General features: G+C 40.0%; 1 protein-coding gene across 1 annotated transcript; it reads right to left on the minus strand.

The window, feature by feature from the left end:
• Nucleotides 1-1,757: 1,757 nt before the first annotated feature.
• On the minus strand, nucleotides 1,758-23,751 carry kcnk10a (potassium channel, subfamily K, member 10a). The gene is made up of 7 exons (XM_054762422.1): nucleotides 23,366-23,751; nucleotides 13,928-14,298; nucleotides 12,480-12,597; nucleotides 12,243-12,403; nucleotides 9,788-9,980; nucleotides 9,331-9,473; nucleotides 1,758-5,474 (listed from the first exon to the last, which is right to left on the minus strand). The coding sequence occupies exons 1-7, from the start codon at nucleotides 23,415-23,417 to the stop codon at nucleotides 4,782-4,784; spliced, it is 1,731 nt and encodes a 576-aa protein (XP_054618397.1). The 5' UTR covers nucleotides 23,418-23,751; the 3' UTR covers nucleotides 1,758-4,781.
• Between the last annotated feature and the right edge of the window lie 2,068 nt (nucleotides 23,752-25,819).

Raw genomic sequence — 25,819 nt, forward strand, 5'->3', positions numbered from 1 at the left:
GTTCTCCGGGTACTCCAGCTTCCTCCTACATTCCAAAAACGTGCATGTTAGGTTAATTGGCGACTCTACAGTAAATTGTCCATAAATAGGAATGTGAGTAAGAATGTTTGTTGTCTATATGTGCCCTGCAATTGGGTGGCAACTAGTCCAGGGCATCTCTCGCCCAAAGTCAACTGGGATAGTCTCCAGCATACTCCCGCGACCCTAGTGGACCAGTGGGTTAGAAAATGGATGAATGAATAGCATATGTGCATGGCTCCGATCAAGGGTACCCTTTGCTGTCTTCAACTTCACTTGAGTAGTATTTGAAATTGTTGTTCTAACAATGTGTACTATCACCCTGACGTTTATAGAGTGAGGAAGCTTACCAAACCATAAATTAAGCCTGTTAATGTTTTTATTTTTCGCTAGCATGGCTATGTTGTAAAAAGTGTCTATATTTGGACATTGAAATAATACATGTAAAGCATGTCTACTTTTGTTGTGAAATTAACAATATTTTCTCTGATAATTTTGTCATGATTTCTACTTGGAATTAAAGAATGATGTCTGAAATTGGTTTCTAATGTGTTTTATTCAAATATTCTCAGTGTAAAAAAAAAATAACTGTTGTGTAATCATTAGTGAAACGTATATAACCTTTGTGTCCACCTGCCGATGAAAATTTTGAAGAACATAATTCCATGGAAAAACAAACCCCATGATGATTACAATGGTATATATTCATGGAATAATTACTCAACTCTGCAACTAAAGTGATTTTTTTGTGTATAAAAGAGTAAAATAAGATTATTTAAACAAAAGTCTAACACCGAGTGGACACCGAGTTATGTACTTTACATTTAAGAAAGATTGAACTTCAGAGGGTTGCTCTGGGAAATGGAAGCTGTCTCGAGCTCTGGTATGTTGGGTGTGTGTTTTGCAATGTTTGAAGTTTGTGTTGATAAGGCCAAGGTCTAGCCACGAGTTTAAAATTTTAAATGTAACACTTGGGTACTCTTGATCTGAGTCATGCACATATACAAATCTGCTCGACAATGATGTAGAATTTGAGTCATTATCTTGCAGAAGTAGGCGACAAATGCCTGAGCAATATCATATTTTCCTGTTGTACCTCACAAAGGAGCCAATATATCTGACTTGACTCCTTCTGAGGGCTGCACGTTGGTCTAGTGGTTAGCATGTTGGCCAACACAGTAACAGTCTGGAGACTGAGAAGACCTGGGTTCGATCCTCCCTTGGTGTGTGTAGAGTTTGCATGTTCTCCCCGTGCGTGCGTGGGTTTTCTCCGGGTACTCTGGTTTCCTCACACATCCAAAAACATGCATGTTAGGTTAATTGGCGACTCTAAATTTAAATTGTCCACACATCCAAAAACATGCATGTTAGGTTAATTGGCGACTCTAAATTGTCCATAGGTATGAATGTGAGTGTGAATGGTTTGTCTATACAGTATGTGCCCTGCGATTGGCTGGCGACCAATCCAGGGTGTACCTATCGCCCAAAGTCGGCTGGGATAGGCTCCAGCATGCCCCCGCGACCTTAAAGAGCAGAATCGGTATAGAAAATGGATGGATGGACTCCTTCTGATTGTAGTTTCAAACATGTGAAAGATGAAGTTTCAAGCAATATAGTCATGGTATGACTTGAGCATTTCTTTCCTCAGCGATCATAAAGCAAAAGTGTAAATCTTAAAACTTTTACAATCAAGTTGAGTGCAGTCCGTTCATGTAAAGTGAATTTATTTGACATGTCGAGTAAATTAGGGAATTCTACATTTTCAGCATTCCAACATTGTTAATTATTTCAATAAATAACAAAAACCTTCAACCAAACATATGTAGAACCTGCATCATGATTAGGCCTGTGAAAATCAACACATTTATCCCGATGAATTCATTTCCATGATTAATTTAATGAAATGAATAAATAAATAAATGTGCAACACACAGTGACTCAAAATCCCTCCAATCTCAATGGCGTGGATTGGTGTTCCAACGCAACCCGGTGACAGAGCCAGCTTGTTCAAGATGGACTAAGAGTGCGTTCACGCTTGTCATTTGTGGTCCAGTTAAAACAAACTCTAGTCCATTTGCTCTGCATAGTATAATTCATTTGGAATGCAGTGTAGTACCAACATGACCGCACCAAGTAGAGGCAAAAGTGAGGCAAGTGTGTATGCCAACCACACAAACGCACCAAAACAAAAATGCTATTATCGAAACATTAGTCCTGCAAGTGTACGTGACCCAAAAGACGTCATGCCGTTGTGGGTGTGTGAGATCATCTGACAATGTACACATCACATAAGCCATCCAGTCGAGGCGCATTATGTAAAAGTAAAAAAAAAAAAAAAAAAGTAAAAAAATGACAGGACACAAACAAAACAAACAAAAAACAAAATTACACAGAATCAACCGACAAAGTAGTTTGCACATCCTGCAAGACAAAGCTTGAGTTGGAGTTTTGCTTTCACCAAACCACTTAAAGCACCACATCAACACCAAGTCAGGATTCCTCTGTTCTGACTGCAAAGCCCAGCTGGCTCGAAACCACCCTCATGGAAGTTCTCGACTTCAGTAAATTTACCTCCTGACAAATTACCTGTCACAGTTCCTGAAGTGGAACAATTGCAGACTAATGAAGATAAGCAGCATAGAAAATGGATGGATATAAAGTATATACAGTACATATGTATATATATTAGGGGTGCTCTGATCATGGTTTTATGCAGCCAATTCTGATGAGTGAGATCGGCCAACACGGAACACATGGCTTAACTATGATTGTTTTTAAAATTTTCAATTTATTTCTGATGAGTTGGTAGATAATTAGTTTAAAAAATAAGGGTGGGGTTGGAGTCCAGTGTAATTTTTCTTTCACGGCTGCACCGCTGCTATTGGCTATATGATCAGACAAGGAACTATAAAATCACTTTAATTTTGACAAAAACCTATTTTACTTTTTCAATATTTTTTTAATATTTTGACAACATTATAATAACATTATAACTTTTTCCGAAACCTAATTTTCCAGAAATTACAATTTTATTCACTGTTGTTATTTTTCTCATATTACAACCTCATTCTCGTAAAATGACGACTTCTTCTCATTAGATTACAACATTTTTCTCATAATATTTTGACTTTATTATTGTAAAATTACTGCTGATTTTTCAATTTTTGCTGTTGTTTTTTTAAATAGTTTTCTTGTTATAATATATTTTCAGAAGGTGAACTGAATAAAGAAGTTTACAGGTATTTGCCAGGATTGAGTGTATCCCTCAATGCTGAGTGAGAACATTCTGTAATTTAATAATCCGCTCATTTTATGTTGTGTTTCATTTTATAAGATGTATGAGTCCTCAAAGAAGAAACCATACATAAATACAGGGTATGTGTGAAGTTACATATTACCTTTCATCATGCCGCATGGCAGGGGTCGGGAACCTTTTTTGCTAAGAGAGCCATGAAAGCCACATACCGGTATTTGAAAATGTATTTCTGTGGAGCCATATCATATTTGTTAACATTGAATAAAACTAAATGCATTTTTCAGCAAGACCAACAATTTTAGAATATTTAAAATGCATCAATAATTTCTTATTTTTAATCACATTGTTATACTGAAGCTATCCAATAATAAATACAATACTTCTTACCACCAATGCGACAATGTGACTGGTGCTGCATGGTTTTGCACCGTACTCCATGTCTTTCTTTCTTTTCGCCATCTTCTTCAACAAAAGAGTCGGCTCTGCAGAATTAGCTAGCTGATTATTTGATTAAAGGAGGAAATATTATTTAACAAGAAAACAAACAAACAAAAAAACAACATTTTTAAAACTTGTATTAAAAACAAACAAAACAACAAATAAAGTTGGAATTTTTGGGAAAACGAGGTTTAAGAAAAAGTTATGTTACAAAATAAAAAAAATGTTTAAAGAATGTTACAAGAATAAAATCCAAATATTATGGGAATAAAGACATAATTACAAAAAGAAAATTGATAAAGTTTAAATATTTGGAAAACGCAAACAAAAAAAAACAACAATCACAGAAATGGAAAAACATTTTTACAAGAATACAGTCACACTTGTCATGCTCTTACTTTGGTGCGCTGCACTTCCTGCTGGGGGACGCTGCAGCCGCCTACCCCAGTGGTTTGTTGCACAGCTGGCTGCAATCGCAATTAGTGGGGTTTAAAAGCCCAGCGCCATACATTGTCTCTTTGCCTGTTGCCTATGTGTACCTCACCTGTGCTGACACTTAGACAGTTCCCTTACCTGTTACTACAACCCAAGTCTTCCATGTAGAATTTTTTCACAAAGCCTTTTTCACCTCTGTCGCTTTCTGTTGTTTGCACTGCTAAATATTTTTATTTTCTACCACCTACGCCTGTCTCTGCATGGGGTCGAGCACTCGACACCACCACAGAACGTGACAGAACTATTAAGAAAAATATTTTTAAAATTCCTTAGAAAATGCAAAAATGGGGGAAAAAAGAAAAGAGAAACAAGGATACTGATACTAGCCGTCTTCACAAAGCTGAGATGCAGTTTTTTCTAGAAATATATATAACTTCTTAGCACATCTACATGTGTTGCTTTACAAAATGCCAAAATGTCTCTTGCATCCTTTCATTTTTCACTATGTGGCCCGGGCTGCAAAAAGTTGAGACACTCCCGATATAAAGTAAACACTGTCCCAGCACACACCGAAAAACGCAAAAACCTAAGGCACAAATGGTGAGATTTGAAACATGTTTAGACATTTACACAACTATGGGCCCATCTCAATGTGCACCTCTTTCATTTGAAGTGTTTCCCCATTTATGTTCTCTTTGTTTTGCTCAAGAAGCAGCCCATTGTGTGATTTGCAAGCTTGTACTTTAAGAACGTCTACGAACAACGGAAATTCCGACAAGCTGGTATTGCATTCTTTGTCTTCGTTCTCTTCTTGTTCCTCATCCTTCCTCTTCCCATCATCCATGACTAGTGTGCTGCAGTCAAAGGTGGGTGTGCTCCAACCATAGGCTTCACTGTGAGGACGGCGAGCGTCCTCTGGGATGTTTTTCTTTAGATCCCGATTCCTGTTACGTTTTGCCAGTTTGGTGACAGAACCCAAGCGGTTAGAAATGTTGTCCTCAGGTGTGGTTTCGTGGTTGGACTGACGGTCACACTGTTCAGCTCCCCTTGGGCGAAGATTGTTCAACTTTGTCTCAATACTTTCCTGGGAGGAGGTTTTGTAGTTGTTGGTGTCCAGACTATTGAAGATTGCCCGGCGTTCTGGAGAAAGCACATCCAGAGACACGGCACGCTGATCCAGGCCCAGCTGTCGTCTTTCCATACTGCGGATGGTGGCTGCACGCTGCAGCTTATCGCTGACCTCGACGCTCATACGCCGCCTTGTTTCTCTCAGCTCTGCTCGCACATTCGCTTTCCACTCTGCTGCATGGGCTTTGATTTCTCCAACCTTGGCAAAATACACAAATTACTTGAGTGCGTGTGAACAAAATCTCAATTCAATCAGCACTTTGAGGCCTTATGCAGCTGTCTCGAACCACCAAACTGCTAACACTAACATTGCTATAACATCAAGGAAATACTCCTGAAGTCATATGATCCCAATTTAACGGTTTGCAAATTGTGTGGTTTTTTGATTTGAACGTTATTATTGATTATTAATTCACTTGTAATATTGAGAATATGTGGATGTTGTTGCTATGGTGATCCTGAATCTCCTCCTTCAGAGGTCTATAAAATTGATCCACCACTATTATAGACCTTATGTTGTGGTAGTCCTGTGTTGGCACCAGTGTTCAGTAGGGGTGTCACGAGATCTTACAAGATCAAAACATGACAATATTTGTCATTTCGAGAAAATCTGTCTCACAGGAACAGTTAATTCAGAAGTCTATCAGACTGAACTATGGCATCACTACTGTGAATGATGATACACGTGATATGAAAGTGGCAGTGCATCAGGCAGGATTGGAACCGCACATTAAAATGCTTTACGCACACTATAAATCTACCTCTGTGTTCCAAGCATCACTTGCCTGCCTTTCTCATCAACGGCTATTGCAGTGTTTAATGTCCAAGGAGAAGCTGGAGTAATTCTACATTCGATCAAAGATTTGTCAGACCAAAACACAAACGCTGCATAAGACTTCTACGAAAACACGTGACACAAGCGTCTAATTTGGAATTTCACTACTTACGGTTCCGCACTTCAAGCATTATGGAAACTGTAGTTGTTTTTGCATAAATATCTTATGTCTTATGTATCGTGACCCAACCACTGTTCAGTAAAACAATATATTTGTGTTGAAATGCAGTGTGAAACATAGTTGACATTTTTATATTGAAGGAATTGAAGAAACATTGTCATAAAAAAAACACATAAATGCTGCAGTCTAAGACCAGGTCTTTCTGGCACGTATCTCTGGAGAGCTGCCATATGTTGATTGGATAATATCGTAATTTCTTAAACACATGTTTGTCAACAATCAACTATAACTACATTACAAAAATAGCATAGATTATGCCAAATTCAAGAATATTAAGCAATGCATGTCATCATTGATCATTGATGTTAATTTATATCCTGAAATTAGTCTGTCTTTGCTTTACTTGTTTTTGTTTGAATGTTTTCACTTTTTATAACTGATATATTTCTTTTATCAATAATTTATTCCTATTTATTGCATGTTTACTCACATTTGTGTCATTATTTTTAACATTATTTCTTCCTTTTTCTTGACACAGCACAAGCTATATACTGTAGTGTCAATTTTTTAAACTCGTATTTGCTTTTTAATATTTTTTGCCTAAATTAAGCATTTTCAAGCATGAAAAGGGCTCACTGAACTAAAATATAAATATAAGGCATTCAGAAGATGCATTCAAATTGTGAAGAGGAAGAGGAAAAAGAATCCACCTTCTATGGACCAATAAAAAAGAACAGGGTTGAGTTTTTGACAGGTATACACTGTAGGTCTCTGTTGACTCTTCAAAGCAAAACATGTTGAGGAAGACTGTCAACTCCTCTCCAAGCTGTTCATATCATGCCAGAGCAGAGAGTGAGAGAGAGAGAAAGAGAGAGAGTTGAAGGAGTTCTTCCGTCATGAGAACCTGTCACATCCTGCTGCCCTCGGTGATAGTGGAAGTCTCCACACCTGCTAGAAATCCCACCTCGGTCCCATTCTTGAGAGCCAAGTAATAAGCCCTGAGGCAGAGCCAAATGCCAACACCATCATCATTGATGGTGCAGCCCCCATAGAGTTCAAATACAACCTTTCTAAAACACAAGCATACTCTACCAAGTAGAAGAGAACCCACATTGTGATTGATGTGGTCTAATGAAGAAAATAACAACAAATCCGAGCTGTTCAACTTTTTGGCTGATAAGATTGCTTGTGTGGCCACACTTAATGTGGACATTGTGACCAAGGAAGAAGTCAGCATTACCAATCTGGGTGGGGTGGCACCATGCAGTCATGAAGAAGATGACACGTGGATCTTTGTTCATGCCAGGCATGCAACAGAAGCAGGCAACAAAGCCATCATGGTCAGAGCCAGCAACACAGATGTTGTCGTCACTGCAGTCGGTGCTCTGCATACACTTCAGGAGCTAAGTTTGCAGCACTTGCGGGTTGACTTTGGCCAAGGAGAGAACCTGAGGTAGGTTCCTGTACATGACTTGTGTTGCAGTCTTGCAAAAAAGAGCAAAGGGATGGCCTTTGTCCATGTCTTCATTGGATACAATGTGGTTTCAGCATTCCATGGAAAAGGGAAGAAGTCTGCTTGGCAAACCTGGGATGTTTGTGATGAGGCATATTTGGCAAACGTATTTGGCAAACTCAGTCAGTACCTATGAAGACCTGTGAAGATGATGAAGACCTGGAGACACTGGAGAAGTCTGTGGTCAATGATGTACAACAGAGCCAGCACAGCTAAAGGTGTCTGATACAAGGTTGGATATGTTTGTTCAGAAGCAAAGTCATTGCTGCACAGCGTACATTCCTGCACATTCGAGCAGCGCTGAAGCGGCATGTGAAGTTTGTTGCCTCCCAGGTGGGCTTGCATCTGGAGTCAGTCAACAGTACCGTCAACAGTTGTCACCTGCTGACCAAGTGTAGATTCAAGTGCTGCTGCTTTGGTCTGACCTGCACAGCACTGTGCAGCTGCAGATGCAAGGAAGCATGTGGTATACTCATCCATGTAGCGAGACAATAAGCGACAAACCAGTATAGGCCTATTGCCTATGTTGTGCCTATGTGCATCCAATAATATATTGGACTGATGGTGCCTATGATATGGGCACTTTATGCCCTAATTATGATTCTGACGTTATAGTACAAGGAAACTTGTGAGTTGCTACATAGTTCCATATTTGGTTTGTACATTGTTGAAAATGCATGATTTGACACGAGGATCATTCAAATAAGACAAGTCTTTCCGATTATATTGCAAAATGCAATACCTCTATATATTCAAGATGCCACCACCTTGAATTTTTAGGTGGCTAACGGGTTTTGTCAAAAGAGCAATCAAAAGGAGCATGCGTGCCAACTCCTGGTTGACCTCTGGGAGAGCACGGCCAAGTCAACAGAGTCAGAAATGTCCGCCTCAACATGCGTGAGGACGCGTAAGAACAGGAGCTGTGATGAGACACACCTGGACTTTGTCAACAATTGGGACCATTGTCACGCAAAAGGAAATAGCCCGATCGGCCTATATCATAGCAGGTAATCATTCAGTATTTAGTTTCTGCTTTGTTTGCTTGGTGTCTTATCGGATTGCTTCCCTTTAGTGCAATGTTTGCTGTGCCAGCCTCTCTAATTTTGGGACTGTTTGTTGCAGTGGTCAGTTTTTTTTCATGGTTTTTGTATAACAGAAAACTAATATTTTGGTTGTTCTTGGTTCAAGTAATTTGCCTTTTTGAATTGTGTACTGCGCAGTACTACTCTGCTCCTTTTGTCGTTATTAAAAACCCTTTACCCAGAACCAGTCTGCTCTGTCTCTGCTTTGGGTTCCAACCAGTATAAAATAATCACAACTAAAGCTGAGCTAAACTTAAACAGCTTAAAATAAATGAGACTAATGTGATTTGTCATCTTTGTAAGAACGGGTATGTACTAATTGTCATGCACATTTTCTAACTGATTTTTGCACAGTTTGAAGATTGTAACACCTTGCACATCATCCTTTAATTGTTCAAACGACATTCAAGCAAGACAAGACAAGTTATAGAATTGCAAAATTCTAAAAGTATTTCTCAATAAGCATTCAGACGTAAACAGTACACTCTAATAATGGAAACATACCTCTTCTTTGGTCTTTTTGGAAAGCACCCTCAACCAGTCGCCAATCATATTTAGCACAGCAGCAAAATACGCCAGACCACCCAGGATCCAGAACCACACAAGTGGTCTGTACCATTTGCGGTAAGCAATCCTTCGATTTCCGCCTGAGAGGGGGGAAAAAGGCCGTTTAAAAAACTTAGAGCCTAATTCTCAACATGAAAAGAAATGAGACTGCCAATTCTAATGCAGGAAATTCAAATTATTGAGCTCAAGAATGCATTTAAATAAAAACAGAGTACGTGTGCCCATTATTTACTTTGGAGAGCAAAAACATTAGCATCTTCTTGAACACTCAGTTTTGACATGACAGGCAAGGTAATGAAAGCACAACATCTTTTATTTACTAGTCCTGAAATACAATTGCAGATATCCACTCTTTCAATATTTTGTTCTTTCTGATAGAAGATAGACATTTCACCTGCCACATAGTCTCCTATTCCAACAGTTGTCAGGGTGATTACGACAAAATATGTTGACTCCAAAGCTGTCCAACCTTCAATGTGTTTGAAGATTACAGCTGGGATGGTCACAAACAGGATGCAACCAGCCAGGATGAAGAGGAGAGTCGAGGCCACTCTGATTTTTGTCTGGCTGATCTGGTTGGGTTTATTCTATTGGTAGAAACCACACACACAGGCACACACACACACACACACACATTATGACTGTTTTCGGTATTAGAGTGGTTTTACTATCCACAATGTGACTGTTGATTAGGATGAATTAGTGTAATATGCTTTATAATAAATCAATGCCACCACTATCCTCATACACACATGGTGGGTATGGTTGGTACCATTATGCCAAAGAAGGAAAAGCACACAAGAATCGCTAAAAGCGACAAAAGTGATAAAACAGAAACATTTACTAAAAATTAACAAATGGAAATCAGACATTGCTTCCGAATTGTGGTTCAATTCAGCAAAGCAGCCTTCGAACGTAAGTGAGTCTCCTGTAAGTTTCACAGTAGCTATTTATGCATTTTGGCAAATTCCAGTATTTTCTTTATCGGTTTCTTTTCTTTGTCGGTTTCCAGTTATTTCACTGACCATTGTGGGTTTTTCTTTCTTTCACAGAAGGGTACCAACAATTTTATCCAAATGTATACAGTTGTCCCTCGCCAATTCACAGTTCAAATTTGACTGCGTCACTTGTCACGGTTTTTCAAAATAAATTCATTGATAAATTATCACTGCTTTGTTGTTAACTATGGCCTATTATTAAAAACAATTGCACATTTAAACGCATTATATGTATTCTTGGCCTAAATTAAGCACTTTCAAGCATAAAAATGGCTAAATGAACGAAAATACAAATATAAGGCATTCAGAAGACTCGTTCTAATGTTGCATTGATGAGACAATAGCCACCACAGGAAATATATCTATCCAGAAAAAAACAACAAGGAACTCTTTCAACGCTAACATGTGAGTCTATGTTATGTCTTATTTTCTCTTATTATGTAGACTATATTGGGTGACTCTTGAGGTGTTATTTCATGTCTAGTGAGCTTTAATAAGGTTAGAAGGTCGTAAACAGGCTTTCTATGCTCTAATTACAAAAATATTATATTTATAAATAAGTAACCCTACATTGTGGAAATTCACTTATCACTGTTGGGTCTGGAACCAATTAAGCGTGATAAACAAGGGATTACTTGTACATGAAACAAAACAAACTGAACCCAACATGAGTGAGCAGTTGATGATGGAGGTAACGAAAAAGCCTTCTCTGGAAGAAATCTCAAAAAGAACTCAGTGGCAGCCATCTATCTCAACCACTTGGGTTGAGACAGCAAGACAGTGTCGAGAAAAATGATTATACAATGTACATATTCAATGATTTTTAAAAATAATAACTGATTTTCTTTAATCCACATGATGCATTTGGAACACACAATTGTGTCCAGTCTTCTTGGAATCAAGAAGATCTTACAAATGGCTCCAAAAGACATTCCCAATTTGTGTAAATCCATAATCATCCTGAATAGATCTTCACTGACTTCCTTGAACTTTTTGTTCAGTAAGTGATGTCAATCAAATTATGTAATGCTGCCAGAAACGGCTCCAGTCTAATATGATCACTTACAAAAAGTTACTAGAGTTCAGCTTTCTGAAGACATTCTGGAACATTTAGCACCACTTAAGAACAGCGTGAATGTATGTACACTAAGTCCCCAACTTACGAACATCCAACTTGCGAACATTCGCGGATACGAACACAAGCCGACTGGTCTATATTTTATTTTATTTTGCTTTGTAGTCAGTCGCTCCATCAGTATTTATACTGCTCCATGCTTGACCATAGAGGGCACTGTGACACTGCTAATGGGACCAACAAGTCGAGTTAGACGCTGGGGAGAGAAAGCTAAATTGTAGCTGTATGAGCGTGTGATATGAAGAGTTAATAGGCCTGCTTAATTCTACACCACCCACAGAACACTACCTCTTTTAGAAGAGTCTAACGACGATGATGATTTGTCCTTTTTCAATAACTCCTCCTTCTCCTCCACCACAACGACGTATGCTCGACCACTCCTCTTCAAAGGTAAATAACATTTATCATTACGTATTATTATATAATTTTTATTATTATTGTTTTTTTCATTAATTATCCTCGTTACTATCCTCGTTAATATTACTACTACATCCAAACTCATATTTACATACATACACATATACTGTATATGTATACACGTACATGTAGTACCTATATCATTGGTAATATTACCATATTATATATACCATATTACCATTACCATTTCCATTTCATGTGGAAAATGTCTAGAGCTAACTTCTGTTGTAATTTGGCGTGATATAAATAAAATTGACATGACATATTTCTAAATTATCACACCTAGAAATGTTACTCACCCGGAACATCTTCTCCACTTTGGCAATACTTTTGACAAATATGGTACCTAGCTGGTCTCCGACCCCTGCCAACAGGAATCCAAACAGTGGGATGCCAAATATTGCATATAAAATGCAGAAAATCTTTCCTCCCTCAGTGCTCGGGGCAATGTTACCATACCCTACAAAGAAAATACACAATAAATCGTGTTCTACTGTATACAAACACAAAGTAGTTTTGCAAATATCTGAATGTACCGATAGTTGTGATGACCGTTCCAGCAAAGAAAAAGGCACTACCCAGATCCCAGTGGCTGGAATTATAAGAGGTATCGCCAACAGGATTGACGCCAGCGTTCACAGCATCAACAGAGTGCTGGGGAGAGAAGAGAGAAAATGGCCTAATCTTGATGAGGATATCATGTATGGATGGTGCGAATTAGTGAAGTGTGATTCCAGTGATTTCCTTTACCAATCCAAGACAGGCTGGTATTGGCAATACCGATCCAATACCGATACTTTGTGCAAATATACCTACCCAGGTAGAAGAAGTACTTCCCACCATTCAGACAAAATCTCATTCATTTACTTTGCACTGTGCTCCTGCTCGTGATACACATTACCTCAAATGACGTATCAAATTGTCGATATTTCGACCATGAAGAGCTAGTATCGCAGGTATCGATTTGTCCGTATCAATCCGCGCATCACCAGTGTGAACTGATACTCATGAGAACAAACGTGAAATGTGAACGAGTCAATGCTTCTTAACAGCTTTTTAAAGTGAATGACGAGAACTGATTCCCAGGGTGGGCACTTTGCATCAGAACGAGCCGTTTTTATATACAATATGACATGTTCTTCAAACCTGCTGACTAAAAAGGGAGTGAAAATGTAAAGTTGAGGTGCACTCAAAACTGGCTTACTTTTTATTGCAGTGTACTATCACTGCATCATCATCAAAAATGTAGAAAGACAGAGGGAGTGAGGTTTACCAATGTACACTTGCACAGCCTCACAGGCTGGTCCGTTACACTCACCCCCTCAAACCTCACTCCCATCCGGGCCACGGCACCAATGTAACCCGCCCTGCTTCACACTGCCCACTCTGGGGTTCGAACACAGGACCTTCGCAATGGGTATTTTTCCTTAGCTCAATGATATTTTTCTTTGCTTTCTCTTCCTCAATAGTGGCACGCAAGGCAGCATGATCGTCCAGTAGTACTTTTATATCATCCTGTAATACCTTGATATCATTGCACAGGTCTGTTTTCCTCCAAAGTGTTTTTAGCTTCCTTAAGGGCAGCATGCAAGGCAGTATTATCATCTTCTAGTACCTTGATATCATCTTGTAGTGCCTTGGTATCATTGCACAGTGCCTACACGCCCATGTACATGTGCCTACGTGCCTACTCCTCCTTAAGGTTTATGACTTCATCATGGATCTCAGAGAAACTTTTCTTGAGGCTGTTGTTCTGCGATTGTACATTTCCAATCTGTTTTAGAAGGTCTCTTAGATCTAGATCTCGTTTTGTCCCTTTTTTTCCTAAAGATTGAGGCTTAATCAACAATCAGCTATTGTTACATACAGTAAATAAATAAACATCAACCCCCATGTTGCGTTTTTGAAAACACGTCTGCACCAATTAGGCATAACTTTACATCAGATCAATATGAAGCTCAGCAGCATTAACGTCCGATCTTACTTTGATGAGCGCCTCCAGCTCGTCCGAGGACACACATGTGTGTTTGTGCAGGAACGCTGCTTTCTCTGCGGTGATGGTAATCTTTTGGTTATTTTCAAACGGCTGCTCCAGAGCCCGAAACATCAACCCCCCTGCCACTAGGTAGACCACCACCACGACAAACACCGCCAACACGGTCTTCAATTTCATCATGGTAAAAGGAGCTGAGCCGTCAGCCTCCATGCTGGCCACCACGCTGCTGGGCCGGGAGAGTCGGGGCAAGGAGCAGCCCATTGGGTTCTGCATGGTGGCGACACTGGCGTGCACAAGGCTGGACTGAAGCATGCCAGGCTGCATCTTCTTGGGTGGGACAAGGTTGGTCTGAACTGCCACTGAAAGACAAGGACAATTCACGATCAGCAGTACCCCAACAGTGGAACAAAGTCACCCCAAAACTCAATTTCACACCAGAAAAAAAATCAAAGACATCCAACCACCATCAACACGCATGTTCTTACACAAGAAATCAGCAAATGAGACAAGTGTGTTTATTATTATTTTTATTATTTTCTTTTTTTGTTGTTTGTGATTCCAGTAACAATAAAAATAACTCAGATAAAATCTACATTTTAACATAGAAAAGGATCTGGCTGCTCAGTATAATATGAGCAGCAACGCTCATGGAATATTAACTGAACAAAAAACATTTTAAAAAGCACATTTTCATGTAAATGAAACCATAATGGCTATGAAAAATTCTTTATTCATGTTTTATTGTCTTTTAATACTACGTACAGGTCGTGCCGTGGCTGAGTGGTTAGCATGTTAGCCACAGTCAAGAGATTGGGAAGACCTGGGTTTGAATCTCTGTGTGGAGTTTGCATGTTCTCCCCGTGCGTGGGCTTTCTCTGCGTACTCTTGTTTCCTCCCACATTCCAAAAAACATGCATGTTAGGTTAATTGGTGACTCTAAATTGTCCATAGGTATGAATGTGAGTGTGAATGGTTGTTTGTCTATATGTGCCCTGCGATTGGCTGGCGACCAGTCCAGGGTTGTACCCTGCCTCTTGCCCAAAGAAAGATGGGATACCCCCAGCACACCCCCACGACCCCAATGAGGATAAGCGGCATAGAAAATGGATGGATGGATGGATAGAATACTATGTACATACAGTCAAACTTGTCTATAGCGGCCACTAGAGGGAGTCTACAAAAGTGGCCGCTATAGACAGGTTTGACTGTACTTGCATGACATTAAGAATGTTGAAATGTTTCATAAAATATCACCTGTATAAATAATGACGGTTTTATGATGCTTTATTTAAGTGTATTTAAAGTGTATCTTCTAAAAACATGGATTTGTAATCATCTTTCCTGCCACTGAAATGGCAGCTCAAGTGTCTTATTGTGGCACATCAAAATAAATAATTACAAAAATGTGGCTTGAGCAAGTATGTATTGTTTTAAACAGACTTGAACAGATGCAGTCCAAGCCATTTACATTACGCTGTATTTGAGACGAGTCCCAAGTGCTGCCTGTAACCTTTCCTTGAAACACTAGGGTGAATATTGCTGTGTTCCTTTGCCAATCTGCAAATAATTACAAAATAAAAATAAAATATCAGGTCCATATAAATGTTAACACATACAAACACTGTAAAATAACACTTTATAGCAATACAAGTAGAGCAAAAGTATTGAATACTGCAACAGCTGTGGTCCAGTGATCTTCGGTTATAACAGCAACAGTTACTAGTTTCTTTGGGGCTTTTTTTGTTTTGGTTTCTCATCCACATGCAAACGTAAGTTATTGTCTTTAATTGAATTTTTGGAAAAAAAAAACTGGAGATTTTCAAACTTTTGGTGTTTGTGTGTGGCCAGGTAAGACTGAGTTCTTTTGTTCCTGTCATAAGAAATGGGTGGCAAATTTTTAAAATGAATGTTTCCATGTAAGTGTGCGCTGATTTTAAAGATACTCTACATATAATTGCACAAACAATATCTAACTACACTGATGAACAGCCGTTACCACCGCCCTCTGTCTCCTTGGAAAGAGCTCACTTTGTTTAAGTGAGGAACAGTGGTCTGTCATCAAGCTCTCCATTGAGTCACTGAGACCATTTGAGGAAGCAGCCAGGGAGATATCAGCTGAAAAACATGTTTCAGTATCCAAGGTGATTCCCACGGTTTCACTGCTTCTCAGAACTGCTTCAGCTTCTGAGCGCCAAGGTAGCAAGCTGGCTGCTGAGCTGTCAGCACAGTGTCACCGTCGTTTATGGTCTTGCTGTTAGCACCTACCTGGACATTCGATTAAAAAATCTGGGATTCCGTGACTCTGGAAATATTGAGCCTGTAAAAACTCGACTTATAACAGAAATGCAGTCAGTGATTCAGACCTCAGCACCTTCATCATCTGGCTCAAGCTCTGCCACCAGCTTTGCCCCTGCAGCTATGTCAAGCTCATCTGCAGTGGCTGTTGCATCGCCATCTGGAGCAACCAGTGGGATATGGAAAGAATTTGACTCTTAGGTCCTTGCATCTCAGCTGCATCCAACGACAAGCACGGATGTACGAAGTGAAATGCGCAAGTACTCAGAAGAAAGGCCAATTCCTTGGGATCAGGATCCACTACTTTGGTGGAAAACCAATGCACAAACATTCCCCTCTCTTAGCAGGCTTACTAAGAAACACCTGGGAGTGGTTGCAACATTAGTGCCAGCAGTTTTTTTATTTGTAATTATTTTTTCAAATCCAAAAAAGACACACACTAAAGGGGAAATATGTTTTATTTTTACACTGTATTATCCATCCATCCATTTTCTATGCCACTTCTCCTCATTAGGGTCGCAGGGGAACGCTGGAGCCTATCCCAGCAGACTTCAGGCGACAGACGGGGTACACGCTGGACTGGTTGCCAGCCAATCACAGGGCACATATAGACAAACAACCATTCACACTCACATTCATACCTATGGACAATTTAGAGTCTCCAATTAACCTAATATGCATGTTTTTGGAATGTGGGAGGAAACCGGAGTACCCGGAGAAAACCCACGCGCACACGAGGAGCACATGAAAACTCCACACAGAAATGCCTAAGGGAGAATCGACCCAGATCTTCCCGATCTCCAGACTGTGACTGTGTGGCCAACATGCTAACCACTAGATCAGGGGTCACCAACGTTTTTCCTTGTGAGAGCTACTTTTACAAAATGAAAATGGCCAAGAGCTACTCATTTTTGTAACATTTATTTTCAGAGCTTATTTTAAACCCAAACAAACGAATATGCTTGTTTTACCAGAACATTAACAAAATGCTGGTGTCCACAACTCACATTTTGTATTTCAGAAAAATTTCTTTCTACTGTTCTTTCATTATTAACTGGAAACCTGAATGAAAAGCAGGCTTGCGGGCACCTCATGTGGTTGTGGGGGGCTACCTGGTGCCCCCTGAATTAGACCACCGTGCGGCACTGCACTGTATTATATTTCCAAAAAAAAATCCATGCTGCTTGAACGAAGAATTTGCTTTAAATCTTTTCTAATATTTGTTGTGGAGTGATAATTCTATAGACTTCGAACAGAAGGAAGTGCAATGAAGGGTTGAAATGTTCTTTTGTTTTTGCACGGTATTATATTTCCTAAAAAAAAAATCCATGCTACTTGAACAAAAATAATTTGTTTTAAATCTTTTATAACATTTTTTGTGGAGTGATAATTTTGTAGGCTTTGTTTATTTAAGAAGAATGCCGCCCGAAGTCAGCTGGGATAGGCTCCAGCATGCCCCCGCTACCCTAAAGAGGAGAAGGATGGATGGATGGAAACAGAAAGAAGTGTTGTTCTCAAGTGATTTTGTTTTTTTCTGAATAAAACTTTTATTGTGCTAATAAAGTATTTTATATTTACTTATAAACTGCCCAAATTCTTTCCTGAATTTTAACTGATTAATAATCTAAAAAGCAAATCACCAAAAAAGGTCATAAGAATTCATTCAGATTTAGATTGATTCAGATTGCTGATGCATCCGCCTTCATTTTTAAAAAGGGTATCGGCCATACTGGCCCTGTATTCACTTGGTATCAGATAAATACCAAATCTAGCGGTATCATACACCGCTATTAACCATTATGTTAGTCATTATGTTAACCACAACGTTAATCACTATGTTGACTGCTGTGTTCACATCAGGTGAAAAGCTCCAGAATAAAAAACACGACAATGAACCAGGAACCTGATCTGCATGTTGTCAAGCTATAATGACTCGTTTGCCACCACAAATGTCATTAATTAGTTCCAGATATATAAAACGTCATTGATTGGTATAACAATATAGAAAATATAATTGATTGGCTTAAAATATATGAAATATCTGATGGTTTTAAAATATATGAAATAGCAAAAGTATTGAATACTGAAACAGCTGTGGTCCAGTGATCTTCGCTTATAACAACAACAGTTACTAGTTTCTTTGTTTTTTTTTTTTGTTTTGATCTCTCATCCACATGCAAACGTAGGTTATTGTCTTTAGAAATTTAGGTTTTGGAAAAAAACTGGAGATTTTCAAACTTTTGGTGTTTGTGTGTGGACAGGTAAAGCTTGAGTTTTTTTCGTTTGTGTCATAACAAATGGGTGACGTTATCTCATGCTTTTAAAGCTTTTTTAACAACAGAACATGAAGTTGTTGACTTAGAGGTGTTGGATTCATGTTGTGCAGCAGTAGACGCTTATAATAAGCATGGGCAATTTTTTAAAATGAATGTTTCCATGTAAGTGTGCACTGATTTTAAAGATACTCTACATACATATAATTGTACATCCAATATCTAACTACACTGATGAATAGCTGTGATGTACCACCAAGTCAGCCAGTCAAGTCACTATATAAAATACTGTAGCATCAAGTGACAAATGACAAACACCACAAAAACTGCAGGGGTCACCAACCCTTCGATCACGAGCTCATGCGACAGTTGTGACGTTGGATGTTGTGACTGAAAATCAGCCTTTGCTACCTCAAAATTAAGGCACAAAAATAACTCCATAGATGTGCACCTCCAAAAACGCTGCTCATTAGGACTGACTAACTCAGCTGCTCTCCCCTCAACCACCACTGCTTCACTCACCCACAACACTGAGCCAACAAGCCGAATAGATTTGTAGTTTGCTCATACAGCCCACGCTCTAAGCCCACCCCGACGATGATCCACAAAAGTAGGGCCCAAAGTGCGGCCATTTGCGGACCGTGACTAATTTGTCATGGCATCACTGCAGAAACAAAATCAAATTGGAAAAAAACAGCAAAAACGGTTAAAATAGCGCAAAAGGCACAATGAGAGAAAAGCTGAAATGTTGACACCAACAACCAACAATAACACAAAGCTTTGTTTTTGAACACAAAGCTTTAAATATGAATCACTTTTTAATTTACTTTAAAAGCATTTCTAAAAATAGAAATCAATAAATAAATATGCATACATACATATACCTACTGTATGTACATATATATATATACAGTATATATATATCCGGTATAGTGTACAGAAACATCTGTGCAGAATATGGACTGGAGACCCCTAGATCGCAATGGGAAACATCTCCCAAGGGCTAAGATCCTTGGGACTTCCAAATACAGACCGATAAGATGGTTGTGGCCAATCGACCGGACATCATGATCATGGATAAGCAGCAGAGGACAGCCATTGTGATGGATGTAGCCATCCCCAATGATGGCAATATCAGGAAAAAGGAACACGAGAAACTAGACAAATACCAAGAGCTCAAGGAAGAGCTGGAGAGAGCCTGGAAGATGAACGCAACAGTGGTGCCCGTGGTCATAGGAGCACTGGGGGCCGTGTCCCGCACACTGGAGAAGTGGCTCCAGCAGATACCTGGAGAAACATCAGACATCTCCGTCCAGAAGAGCGCAGTCCTAGGAACAGCTAAGATACTGCGTAGGACCCTCAAGCTCCCAGGTCTCTGGTAGAGGACCCGAGCTTGAGATGAACAGCCACCCACCCTACCAGGGGAGATGGGGGTGTGTGAGGGAAGAGTTTTTGGGTTTTTTTTTAGGCATATATAGATAAACCGGAGGGGGGGTAGATCTTGCACAGTTTCACAGCCTAGACCAGAGATCCAAAAGGTTGGTGACCACTGCTCTACTACAAATCAACAAGTCATTGGCACAGACTTCTACATGTGCAACACCAATAAATAAATTTAAAAAAAACAATTAAATCAACTTTAGGGGCAGGCTTTGCGTTTAGCATCGGCTCATCTGCTCTGGTGGGAGGAGCGGTGCCTTGTTTGATGGTGAAGTTGTGAAGCACGTAACAAGATGATATGGCCCGCGCTGGACATGCACAGCCATAGCTATTTGTAGTTTCACTGTTCTACCACTAGGTTTTGTGTGTACACATCGTAAGAGTGCATAAATGTACGCATTTTCTTATGCACAAGTACAGGTGCAAAAATCCCATACTTTGCGTGGGAATGTTCTTATGCACGCCCTATGCACACATCTCTGCAGTGGTTTGTTTCACAAGATGTCAGAAAGAGGCAAAAATGTTGATTGCTCTTTTCCAAAGCAAAGTTGACGTGTGTGACGGTCAACACAAAGATAATAGGTTTCATGGATGACTAAGGAAATTTAAAAATAGTCACATTTAATAGGCTGAAATCAGGACATTTACAGTACATTGTTAAATGAAATGATTAATCGATTACCAAAATAGGTGTATTCATCAATTAATCGTTGCAGTCCAATCAAATCCACTTTATTTATATATCACATTTTAGGGGTGTCTAGGGGCGTCACATTATAACATTACAGTAATCCCTCGTTTATGGCGGTTCCAGACACGACCGTGATGAGTGAATTTCCGTGAATTTTCCTTTTTTAACATTATTAGAGCCCATAACATTACTGATACCACTGACACCTAGTGACCAGTGGAGAATAGTATGTGTGTGTATACAAGTATATATACATGTATATAAGATTTTTATATAAGAACTGTGATAGACTGAAGCCGCCAAATTCGAATGACTGTAATTGAAATTAATTAATTACAGTCATATTTATCGTGTTTTTTTTTCATGGGATTGTAAAAAAAATTTTATCTCTAACTTTACAATTTTGTATTTAAGTTGCCTTATCTGTTTTTATGAACTGGGCTTCTTGTGCTTGAGTTGTTGGGGGTGGAAAACAATGGTCAGTCACATGTGGATATTGATTGGCTGTCATTGTATATGGGCTTCTTTCGCATCAGCTGATTGGCTGCCATTGTAGTTAGGAGGGTAAGGTGAGGAGCAGTGAGTAGCGGAGAGGAGACATGAAAATGGAGAAGGTGAGAGTTGTCGCTGAATGGGAAATTTACATTTCAAAAATACCCCGATAAAGGTAGAGTGGTATGCCTCCTTTGTGAGAAGGAGTTTGCTTACCTTAGCAGCTCAAGTTTAGCCTACCACATCGACGGAAAGCACTCAGTCACGAGTGCAACCACAGCTAACGTTAGCAGCAAAAACATCTGAAATTTAGTGAAGCTCTTCGCCAAACTAAACTCAAGGACAACACCTCGCGTGTCAGAAAGTCTGCGACCGACAGACTGATGAATGTTTTTGCCATGTGGAGAGCAATGAACTGCAGGCCCATAACCAAAGTGGAAGACGAGGGGTTAACAGAGGTGTTGCAAAATGTGTTCAATGACCCATCACATAAAAGCGACGGTGCAGGACTACAGTGACCACCAAAATCATCAAAATGTACAACGGCGAAAAGAAAAACAAACTTGAGATTTTGGTGGAGGATTCTCCTAACCGTGTTGTTGTGATCACTGGACCTCAGCTGGCAACCACAGCTATTTGGGGGTGATCTGACACTGCTGATGGTGATGAAAAATGCTATTTTGATGTGCCAACTTACAGCACTGTGACTGATGGGCCTTCTTTATTTATTTTATATTAACTGAAGCAGTGAAAAAGCAACAAGTTCAGTGTTACAGTAAATACTTGTTTTGCTCAGAAAAGTGTTACTGTTTTTTTATGTGTTAACTTAAGCACTTTTTATGGACCTGTTATTTTATTTTATTTGTATTTTCAAATTATTTGAAGAGCTGCACGGTGACCGAGTGGTTAGCATGTTTGGCCACACAGACAGGAGATCGGCACCTGGGTTCGAATCTCCACTTGGGCATCTCTGTGTGGAGTTTGCATGTTCTCCCCATGCATGTGTGGGTTTTCTCCGTGTACTATTCCAAAAACATCCATGTTAGCTTAATTGGCGACTCTAAAATTGTCCATAGGTATGAATGTGAGTGTGAGTGATTGTCTATAAGTGCCCAATGATTAGCTGGCGACCAGTCCAGGGGGTACACTGCCTCTCGGCCAAAGTCAGCTGGGATAGGCTCCAGCATACCCCCGAGAGCCTAGTGAGGATCAGCGGCACAGAAAATGGATGGACGGAATTATTTGGAGATTGACAAAAGAACACAACAATATTCCCCCCGGTGTTGAAAAATAAAGGTTGCAGGCAGGGACTACTCTCAAATGCAGCACAATGTAAATAGCTAGAACTGCATCTGTTCAAGTCTGTTAAAAACAAAAAAATGCCTGTATGTTTATATATATCAGTATTTTCATCTGCCACAATAATCTATTTAAATGAGAATACCTCAAAGTGAGGGCTTTTCTCAGCAGGTGAGATTTTTTAAAAAAGAGACTAATTTGATCAATTAATTACAGATTATAATGAATCTCTATTTTCTTTAATGTCTTGACAGCACTAATAATGTCATTGATTGGTTTAAAATATATAAAATGTCATTTTTTTCATCGACTAGTTTTAAATACAATATATAAAATGTCATTGATGTGTATAAAATATTCAAGCCATCATGCAGATAATGACGAAGTGTTACTGCTGATTGAAAAATATAGCGACTGAACAGTGCAAGTGGTTATATATTTTAAAGCATGGTATCTTTTGCAGTGATGTGTGAGAAATATGAACTATAATTTGGCTATCATTATAATATAAAAGCTTGTCTAAACGCACAGACGTGACACTCATGCAAAATTTGAGGAGAATCCGCCCATGGTGGATGATGTTTAATGGAACAGCAACAGTGGACATCCCTCTACTGCGCCACAAAAGCAAGTCCTCAACCACTGTGTTATCAACACGTTTCTAAACGATAGCACTGCAAAAGTGAAGGCGCTGCAGTCGACACATTTCAGCATGCAGGCTCTGCTGCTCTATTTGTGTGTACATTTTTCATGAGCTCATTTGAAGTCAAGGCAGAAAGATAGAAACATACTCAGGGGTGCAGATAAGAATGGCAGATTGCATCAAGCTTCACTGCAGCATGTCATTTAAAAATAAGCATTCACTGGTTTGAACTTCAATAAATCAACTTTATGCAGCACCCCCCCCCTGACCAAAATGACTCGTTGAAGTCTAACCTGGTGAAGGGCTGTTCCCTGGTTTCCTTGGATTCTCACTTGGAAATTTCATCTTGCTTCTCCAGGCTCCGGATGTTTCTACGCTTGAAATAGACTATTTAATGTCTCATCTGCCTTGATTTTAACCGGGAGACGACGGAGAGGGGCAGGGAATCAAAACACATGATCTAAGGCGAGATGTTGTGACCGGGAGTCTGGATGCCCCTCTTCCGCTCCTCACCTCCGTCGCCCCTCAGGAGGGTTGACACACTGCATCAGCAACAGCAAATAATCATCCTGCAAGCTTCTCCATCCACGAACGTCAGCTTCCATTTTAGAGGATTTTACGTTGGTCGTGAGGCACTGCACAGTCAGGTACTGAGCTTCACTGTCTGGCGTCGCAGCGACGTCACGTGATGCCACACGTTTCTCAAAACAATCACCGCCTTTCCCTGAAGGAGAACAAGGATGATGATAGTTCAACTGTTGGATTAAAAATAACATAATATTCACACCAATGAATATACTAAATTGCTTTTATTGAGTATTGAGATTGTAGTATTTCCAGATATAGTATCAAATCTGTATTGACTTCATTTGCTTTCATTGTGTCACAGTAAGGGGAGACACTAACGGTGGAGTTTACGGGCGCTCACTCTCCAATAAATGTCTGTGTTACGCAATCAAAGCCACCCCTACCTACAAGCAAAACACGCGCTTTGCGTAAGGCACGATCAATGGGGGAGCCCGTTTTGCGCTAGGGGGCGCATTGCTGTCGTGAGGTGCGAATAGAACACCATGTCAGCCCGAGGCAGGAGAGAGAAAAAAATAGATGAGTAATGTCACACCGCGAGACTTGCCGCAGTGATTGACAACACGCGCGGACAGGCAGGTGAAGCGCAAAGCAGATGGGCCGCTCGCGAACGAAACTGCTCTTTTTAGTGAATGACGGGAACCATTTCTCTGAATTGAAGGAGCTGTTTCCTCGTCTTTTTTCTATTAAAGCCGCAGTGATTTAATGTGAGGGGTTACACAAGCAAATGAGCAGCAGGAAACAAAAGCTGAGACTTTGTTTCTGAAATCTTCACTAAAGGCTAGCAAAAACTGTTACCTAGATGTGGCTTTTCTTTGTTTTGCACATCTTCATTTATATTTGGTTGTGTAATGTGTTGTTGATGTGTTGTTTCATGCAGCCATGTGTTTTAACCCCACAGCAGACAAAGTTGGGTGAAAAAAAGGTTTATAAAACAAAGGAAGCAAGTAACAAAAAACAATAAAAAGCTGTTGTGTTATTAAAAATGCGTGTGAGTCCAACTCTCTTCCTAACGTATCCTTATTTGCAGTTTGCCTAGCCTACATCTGAACTCTGCCCCGAAGTTACTGTCTGCTTGAAATAAGAAAAGTTGTCTCATTGTAAGATAATTTGGGTTATGGCTGTTTTTGCAGTGTGACTGGCAGACCTGCAGGTCCGACACTGACCAGCAGCATGGGAGCACCGCAGGGAATTGTGCTCGCTCCTGTTCACCCTGTACACGCTGCTCTGCCGCCACCTAATGGTTTTTCATTGCAGCACACCTGCCTGCCTATGGGGAGGAGTTCCTGGCACACCTGTATTCAATCAACGTTGGACTATTTAGCTCTAGCCCTGATGATTAGTCTTTGCTAGATTGACTTCTCATGCTCCGTTACCATGCTCACGTCCTTATGTTCTTGTTGCCTTTGATCCGGGCCATGTTTCGTTCTCGTGAGTACTTTAGCTCAAGACGTCTGTGTAGGCTCTCAGTCGTACAGGAGTTGTCCATCGAGGAAAAGGCTTCTTGAGACGTCATCTGTACTTCTGTGTAGAAGGTGTCGGACGTTTCGCTCCTCATCCGAAGAGCTTCGTCAGCAAACTAATAAGTGCTGGTAGCTTAGGCCTTAAATACAGTAAGAGTGGGCGGAATTGGTGTGCCAACACCCTCCTCCTATTGGTTCGTTACACTAAGCCTGGGCGGAGCAGTGGTATAATCCTATCCTGTTATTCACACCTACGATAAAAGGGAAGTGTCGCTCCCTGAATTGGGTATGAACGACTCTGATACTGGCTTGTTAGCATCTATTGTTCTGGCTCGGCCCTGCCTTCACCTCATTTGCAAGACTAAGAGCTGTGGGTTTTGGTCTCAGTAACCTGCTGAACACAGGGTCCAAATTAAACCTCAAACCACCATTCCGATTCAATGATGGGTTCTGTTGTTTGACAAAAATAGCTTCCTTTACTCCTCTTTCAAACCATCTGTTTTCTTTGGCCAAAATCTTAACCTCGCTGTCCTGAAAAGAGTGATTGGTAGCTTTCAGGTGTAGATGTACTGCTGATTGAGGACCACTAGCATTGTCCCTGCGATGTTGATAAAGCCTTTTTTTTGGAGCATTTGCTGAGTTTCCCCAATGTAGTGCTCTTTGCATTCCTCATCTTTACAGTGGATGGAATAGACCACA

This window comes from Dunckerocampus dactyliophorus, chromosome 19, assembly GCF_027744805.1.
Source record: "Dunckerocampus dactyliophorus isolate RoL2022-P2 chromosome 19, RoL_Ddac_1.1, whole genome shotgun sequence".
Taxonomy (NCBI): Eukaryota; Metazoa; Chordata; class Actinopteri; order Syngnathiformes; family Syngnathidae; genus Dunckerocampus; species Dunckerocampus dactyliophorus.

Bases quoted from the DNA above. Each gene is read 5' to 3' on its own strand.
- kcnk10a (XM_054762422.1), bottom strand. From the start codon at position 23,417: ATGAAATTTCCAAGTGAGAATCCAAGGAAACCAGGGAACAGCCCTTCA. The intron at 14,299-23,365 runs GTTAGACTTCAA...CTTGTCTTTCAG, and splicing joins AGGGAACAGCCCTTCACCAG to TGGCAGTTCAGACCAACCTT. The intron at 5,475-9,330 runs GTATGTTTCCAT...TATTTTGCCAAG, and splicing joins CCAAAAAGACCAAAGAAGAG to GTTGGAGAAATCAAAGCCCA.